At 39.4% G+C, this 8,055-nt stretch overlaps 1 protein-coding gene across 1 annotated transcript; it reads right to left on the bottom strand.

The window, feature by feature from the left end:
• Nucleotides 1-5,196: 5,196 nt before the first annotated feature.
• LOC130947497 (probable prefoldin subunit 4) lies at nucleotides 5,197-7,444 on the bottom strand. The gene is made up of 4 exons (XM_057876198.1): nucleotides 7,436-7,444; nucleotides 7,204-7,329; nucleotides 5,972-6,179; nucleotides 5,197-5,249 (listed from the first exon to the last, which is right to left on the bottom strand). The coding sequence occupies exons 1-4, from the start codon at nucleotides 7,442-7,444 to the stop codon at nucleotides 5,197-5,199; spliced, it is 396 nt and encodes a 131-aa protein (XP_057732181.1).
• Nucleotides 7,445-8,055: the final 611 nt, after the last annotated feature.

Below are 8,055 nucleotides of genomic sequence, written 5' to 3'. Positions count from 1 at the left end.
GTCTACTGCCAGATGGTGGGACATCAGGTTGGGGCTTATTCCCGGCATATCGGCTGGTGTAAATGCGAATGGGTCTCTGTTTTGTTTCAAAAGTCGGGAGAGTTCTTCTTTGAGGTCGTATGGGAGGTTTCTGTTGATGAACGTGTATTCTTCTTTGGTTGGCCCTATTTGTAGCTTTTCCATGTCTCCTTCTGGTTCCGGTCTAGGTTGGCCGTCTAACCGTGCGTCTAGGTCGGCGAGGAATATTCCGGCTGCGTCCCGGGATTTTTTTCTTAGGGCTAAGCTATTGTTGTCGCATTCGACTGCGACTTCTCGGTCTCCGTGAATGGTTCCAATGGTGCCGTCGTTGGCCTTAAATTTCATGAGGAGGTATTTGGTATAGATGACTGCCGAGAAGTCGTTGATCGTTTTCCTCCCGAGAATGACGTTATAGGCTGTGGAGTCTTTTAGGACGACGAATTCGGATAAGATCGTCTTTCTCTGATTGCTTGTTCCTATGGTGATCGGAAGAGTAACTGAGCCGTCTGGTTTGAGGAAGTTGTCTCCGAGGCCCGTGATGCCGTGGCGGTGCGTTTGGAGGTTGTCGTTGCGGAGCCCGAGTTTGTCGAAGGCTCCTCAGAAGAGGATGTTGGAGTCGGCACCGGTGTCCACCAGTATTCTTCTTACTAGTCCTGTTCCGATTCGGGCTGATATGACGAAGGGGGCGTCTTCGGCCGAGGTGCCGTGTTGGCAGTCCTCGGGTAAGAAAGTTATCGTGTTGTCGGTAATGTTGACTGGGTCGTGGTGTTTGACGGCCATTATCTTGAGGTCTTTTTTCATTGTTAGTTTTGACTTATTCGACACGTCCTTGCCCGTGATGACGTTCACTATGATGGTCGGATCTTCTTCGGGGTTTTCCCTGGGGGGTGGTTTTTGAGTTCTCGGGTTGCGTCCTTCTCTTTCTGGTGATTTGTCTCTGTCGGCGCGCCTTGGTTCTCTGATGATTTTGACGAACTCTGGGAGTTTGCCGTCTCGTATGGCCTGCTCAAGGGCGTCTTTAAGATCGTAACAATCTTGTGTTTTGTGGCCGTATCCGCGGTGATAGTCGCAGTAGAGGGCTTTGTTTCCTCCTGTCCTTACCTTGAGTGGTCGAGCCCTGGGGATGATGCCTCGATCTGCTATTTGGTGGTATACCTCAGTAATTGGTGCTGTTAGGGGGGTGTAATTGGAGAATTTTCCTATTCTTGGTGGTCGGGAGGTCGGTCTGAGGCGGTCTTGTTGGTTCTCTTTGGGTGGTGCGTTATGACGGGGAGTCGGGTTGCCGTGTTGGGTGGCGACGTGCTGCCGTTTGTTGGCAACGACGACCTGGCTGACTTCCTCGTCGTTGATGTAATCTTTGGCGACGTTCTGGATTTCGTGCATGGTCCATACTGGTTTGGTGGTGAGATGTTTGCGAAAGTCTTCATTCATGAGCCCGTTAGTTAGGCAGAGGCTGGCAACAGAGTCCGTGAGTCCGTCAACCGTCAGGCATTCGTCGTTGAAGCGGTCAAGGTATTTTCTCGTGGATTCTTCTTGCTTCTGTGTGACCCCTAACAGGCTGATGGGGTGTTTGGCCTTCGTGATTCGGGTTGTGAACTGGGCCATGAATTTTCTTGTGATGTCGTGGAAGCTGGTTATGGATCCGTTCGGGAGGGCATTGAACCATTTGATCGCTGGTCCGGCAAGGGTTACTGGGAAGGCTCTGCATCGGACTGCGTCGGATGCTCCTTCTAAGTTCATTCTGGCCTCGAAGGCCGTTAGGTGCTCCTGAGGGTCTTTAGTTCCGTCGTACTTCATGTCGGTGGGTTTGTCGAACCCTCTAGGGAGTTTTACTCTTAAGATTCCTTCTGTGAAGGGTGTAGCTCCCATTATGGTGTGGTCGCTTCTCGTGCGTTTGGTGCTTCGGTATCTCCGGTCTTCGTCTGTATCGTGTTGACGACTTAGATCCCGAGAAGCGCTGCGATGGTGTTTTTTGTTGTATCGTCGTTCGGGTGATTTCTCGCGTCGGCGGTTGCGTGAGGTGCTGCGATCATCTCTCCTATTGTGTTGCCGGATTGGCGACCTGCCGCGGTGGGATTTTGACCTGGAAGTTGCCTGGCTTCCATACCCGTTATTGTGTTTTTCTCTGTTAGTTAGTTTGCCTTCAAGTTCTTGGACCCGGAGACAGAGATCCTGGATGATTTGTGCCGCTTTGTTCCTGGCTTTCTCAGGATGTTGTGGGTCCGTCGTGACGTGTTCGTTTGCGTGGTGGATGGTGCTTGCTATTTTTGCTTGGTTTGTGGTTTCATGGTGTTCTGAGGTCGGACGACGCGGTTGGGAGTCGTCCTGGCTTGATGGGTTATCCTCCAGGATGCCCTCCATCCGGTTCGACTGTCGCAGGTCCCCACAGACGGCGCCAATGTACAGAATGTCTCTAGTACGATCTAGGAGGAGGATCGGGAACCTGCGGGTTGAGTCGGGTGTTGAATCGTCCGGACGGAGAGGAGGGGAGGTACCTGCAAAGACACTCCGACGCTCAAGTCAGAATGGATCTAAGAGGTATAAGGTGTGAGGAATGAATGAATACCTGGAAGGACTTGGGTCCTTTATTTATAGGTGTCTGGTGATTTATCTTATCTTTATCTTATCTGGCTAAGATAAGGGTGATGTTTGAATTTGAAAGTTAGTTAGCGAGTCGGGTTGGCCCGCTTTGCCCGGATTCGGAGTCGGTCGCGGACCCGGGGCCCATGAGTTGGGTCCGTAACAGTGGTATATCCCTTCAACTTGCATGCTTTGGCCTTTACAGACCCTAATGTAATTTATTTTTCATCTAATGAAAATTATATTCAGATAAAAGAAAAAGTTACTCTAATTATGTACACTTTTTTTTTTTATCCCTGGACGGATCGTAATGATGTACTTTATGTTTGGTTGTTTAATTGATGCGTAACTAATAAAAATGTAACGCATATGCATTTTTTGCCAGTTTATAAGATATTGGGATAAGTTCGATGCCCAAGAATGTGTCTGATTTGGGATAAAATTTGTATGACTCACCGCTATCCTATATCGAACTTACATATACTAAGTCATCAACTCATTGCTATACCGGTCACATTGTCCATCTGAGAGGTACTAACGATACTTGGTAGTTAATATTGGTATTATTGTCCTTGGACAACAATTATTTTGGCAGTTTCGATCTTTCCTTTCGGCTGTTAGATCTCTTCATCACATTTTAGAATACTGCTTTTCTTCTTTTTTCCAATTTAATTCTTCGCAATATCGTATGATAGGGCATATTTTTGGGCACACGTATCATGTGTTTATTTGCTATTGAAATTTCTCAACCTGGAGCATTGTTATTAAGAACAACTTTCATTATTTAATCATATTATGTCTACAAAAAATAAAAAATAAAAAATATAGAATATAAATATTGGTAGGATATTCTTGGCTTTAGGTGATAATATTCTCTTCTTTTAAATCTTGCCGTCCTCAAGAACGTACATGGTTTTGGGTTTTATGAAGGTCTTTAATTTTAGTTGAATAAATTATGAAAAAAGAGGATGAAATGATGCAATCTGACTGAAAGGTAGTTCGGTGTACAAGCATCTTGCGTTAACCTAGGATTAAAAAAAAGCACACATTTAGAGAGTATAATATAAGCAATCTAATTTGAGAATTATAATAATGGCTATTTTCACCTGATGCTAAAAAATAAAATATTCCACTTACGATCCTAATAAAGATACATGACCATGAAATATAACTTGTTTATTATGTCTTAATGCAAAGTTATTAAAAATAAGAGAATTAGCTGGCATTTGGAAGTAGAGACTGATAATAGAGACTAGGACTGATATTAGAGGACTAAAACTTAGTATTATATTTAGTAACTAGAGACTGGAATTAAAATTTCAGTCTCAAGACACAATCCAATTCCTTTAGTATCTTCAGAAAGTAGAACTGCAAGGCATGGTTCTGAAAACCGGACCGGACCGGCCGGTTCAACCGGAAAAACCGAGAACCGGTCAGTTAACCGGTCCGGATAAGCTCAAAAACCGGCCAGCAAAAAACCGGTAAAAAACCGGTCAAATCGGCCGGTTAACCGATAAACCGGTCGAACCAACCGGTTTTTTAACGGTTTTTTATTAAATTAATATATTTAAAATTATTTTTAGGTTTTTTAATAATTTTATTTAATATTTAATTAAACCGGTTGAACCCCAGTTGAACCCCGGTCGAACCATTAAACCATTGAACCAGTAACCTCACCGGTTCATTGACCGGTCCGGTTCTCGCAACCTTGCTGCAAGGAATTAATTTTTGCGGGGACAAAGACTTAAACTTTAATAATATTTATTTTTTAAATTATCCTCATTCAACTTTTTAAATTCCAAATCTAGTTCCATTTTTCCTTTTCCAACAAGTTACTGAGACATCTCAGTCCTGCACATTTTACACCAAACACAATATAAGACATAATTCAATTCTACATATTCTACACCAAACACAATACAACAATTTAAGTTAATCTTAGTCTCTGTCTCTCAATCTCTTTTCCAAATGCAACCTTAGTAACAATAGATTTAAGTACTTTATACAAGGTCCCATCTGTCCCACGTTCAAATTTGATTGTTAACAGCGTACATGGAAGTAAGATAAGTTACTATTTTTAATCATGAAAAATTTAGTGCAAACAATTCTAACAATGAAAAATATAAAATATATATCCATCAAAGATTGGAATAATTAGACAAAACTAACCCAATCTTTTGATAGTTATCATGTTAATGGAAGAGTTCAAGTCCAATTGTTGAAATATCAATCAACTGAATTACTGAAATGAAATGGCAACTTATATTTGTCTAAAAAACGTACCAGTCAATGATCAACACAATTTTTTTATTTTATTTTATTTTTTCATATGACAGCCACTTCTATCTCAACAAGATTTAAGAGTAACGCAACTAAAACACATGCTGTTATCGCTGTTACTTATCCAAAGTGACAGATTTTTTATAGTCATAATCAACAAAGGTCATTAAAGATTTTCTTTAGGATAAACTAGAGAAGATAATGACAATAGAATAATGAAACCAAAGACATGCAGAAAAAGAGGTCCATTTCCACTAGAGTTCAAGCAAGAAAATACTCTAAACATGAAATGAAATAAAACATGGGACAAGAAGGCTACTAATCCTCCTCGAGATTGATCGAATCCTTGAACTTCCCATACAAAAGAAATTCAATCGGAAGAGGGATTGCATCTATTAGAATTCTATGTGAACCTTAGAAAAGGAATCATAGTAATTCAATTTGAAATTCTCTTTTCACAATGAGTTTGATCTTGATCCAAAGTTAATACGTGACATATCACTTTGAAATTGGGATCTTATGAGTTGTGTGGCTTTGGATTAGAGATTGTGCTTCATCTCTTTGCATGAGCATTGGATCAAGGAATTAGCATTTGATCATGAATTGAGAAATTGAGTAACTAAAGAATTGGAGCTCAATTACATGATCTGTCATGGATCTAAACATTGCATGCCAAAGAGAGAAGAGAAGTTCATTAATTCAGGAAGATTCAAGCATCTCCAATCTCTAATGAACCTCACCCATTAGCATTTCCTTACTTCATTCTATTCCCCTCCCTGATTGTGATTCTTTTACATTTCCTTTACAATTCCGCAATTTAATTCCCTTTTCATTTATTCTTCAGTAATTTACTTTCATGCACTTTCAATTCCCAGTCCTTTACCTTCCGCCCCTTTACATTTTCAGTCACTTAAATTCTTGTTGCTATAATTCACCAAATTCTCATTATCTTGCTTGTTCAACTAGAATCATCAATAAATTAAAGTTGCTTAATCAATCAATCCTCGTGGGATCGACCTCACTCTAAGTGAGTTATTACATGATTACGACCTGGTATACTTGTCGGTGGAATATTGAATTGTCAATTTCTGTATCAATTCAGCCATCTGAGCAACCACAAATTGTTTCTCCCCTTCAAGCTTTGTCAGTTTCTGGCTTGTCACCTCTTTCATATTTTCTATCCTATTCTTGACTTCATCCTTTGGCACATGTGCAAAGACCTCACCTATTTGAAACCGAACCACATCTTCATCTGTGAGAATCAACTCATTGCTCGCATCTTCCAAATTATCATTTGTTTCCTGTAGAAGAAATCATCCCGTTGCATTTGTATCACAACATCAAAAACATGCCAACCAGGGGCTTGCCTTTGCAAGAAGGTTGTATGGCTACAAAAATCAAACTAGGACAGGACTTGCAGAACAGATGAGTTAATAAATTCCATATCTGACATACAAAATGTCACAACCAGTTGTCCACATACTTAATTTTAGAAGATATATAATGTAATAAGATTGAATATATTTTTCCTCTCTACCTTTTCATATAATCTAATCAATTACTCAGGACTCTGTTGCTCTCAGTTTTGTATATTGGACAAACCGGCATGTTAGCCCACTGTTAATGAGTTTGAGAGGTAGGCAAAATGTTAAACCATTTTTCTTTCTTCTCTTTTTTCAATTAGATTGCTAGTTCTCCATAAAACTCATCACTAATGTATTCTCTGCAAGAGTGTACATTATCTAGGGATAGTATCTAATGTCATATTGATACTGATCAATCCAGCTAGGTTTTGTATCTACTACGTCACTCATAACATTCTTGCCAAATGAAAACCAACACACTCGCAAGTAAACTGCGTTTTGCCCATAGTTACACTCTAGCAGTACCCTTAGATGTTCCATTTTGGTTGAGTAAAAAACTATTCTAGCCGAAGCAATATCAGGTTGCCGACATACTGGTTCTTACTTTGGGCAGATTGATCAAGTGGAAGAATCTTTTAGGAATACAATTATTAGTCATTGGGGGACCATTTTTGTTTGCAAATTAATCAATCTTTAAAGATCAAAATGATGGTTTATTCTGTGAGGTCCTAGTTCTTAACTTATTATAGTGATGATTAAGGAATAAACTAAAACCCCACCCTGTAACTAAACAAGTAAATTAATGCATATTCGATTATTTCTTTTGTTCTTTCAATCCATTTCTACCATCAAGTTATAAACTATAAGGATGCATTTGAGTGCTTATTCTACTCATATACTAACAACTAAACTCAAATCAGAGCTAAATAAACAAAAATACAAAAGAAAAATGAAAAGAAACAAAAAATATGGTTAACTTGGCGATTTTGATCTCATCCTCAAGTTCATGAAAGCGATTGTTCAATCTTCCGAACTTATTGATGTTTTGCTGGTCCTCCCATGTCACTTCCGTGTTGGATCCTCCTCCCTTCAACGACGAAAAATGGAATATCATAAACTAGGAGGGAAAATAATAGAAAGAAGATTGTGATCCACAAAGTAACATTGATTTGAAGCTAGGGATTTTTCATTACCTGTTGCATGCTATTGACTCAATTTAGGGTTTCCTGATTCCAATCACAGTATCATTTTCAGTCATAGTTATCAGAACCGAACCGATAATTAACTCAGTTATACGACCGGGTCACTAGGTCACCGGTCTAACCAGTGAGTTAGACTCACCTGGTTCATCCGATCATAATTAAATAAAAATATAAAATTATAAAAATAAGAGCAAAGCAAAGCTCCTTGGTAGAGTATATATATTCAAGTTAATGTACATTTTGCATAAATGAACAGTAAACTTATCTAATACAACATTTTGAGTATATTTGTCATTTTAAAATGAAATATTCAAATGTTTTAAAGCAACACAACCCATCAAATGTAGGCAAAATTGGTCTTACTAAGGATATCAACAGAGGACTTGAAACAATTATTTTAAATATCCTTCTAATTTTAAGTTTGAGAATGCCTATTAGATCCAACTGAGTTGCAGGCTCAAAATGCAATTCTTCCATGTTGCTTAATTCCAAATTGTACACTAGAACAATGTTTAATAATTAAGTGCAAGATGTAATCACAGAACTCCCATAGAATTTAGAGTTTTATTTATATTCAGGCCTAAAAAAGATTTCATCTGCAATAGAATCCA

Source organism: Arachis stenosperma, chromosome 9, assembly GCF_014773155.1.
Source record: "Arachis stenosperma cultivar V10309 chromosome 9, arast.V10309.gnm1.PFL2, whole genome shotgun sequence".
Taxonomy (NCBI): Eukaryota; Viridiplantae; Streptophyta; class Magnoliopsida; order Fabales; family Fabaceae; genus Arachis; species Arachis stenosperma.
This window is presented reverse-complemented; position numbering and strand designations above follow the sequence as displayed.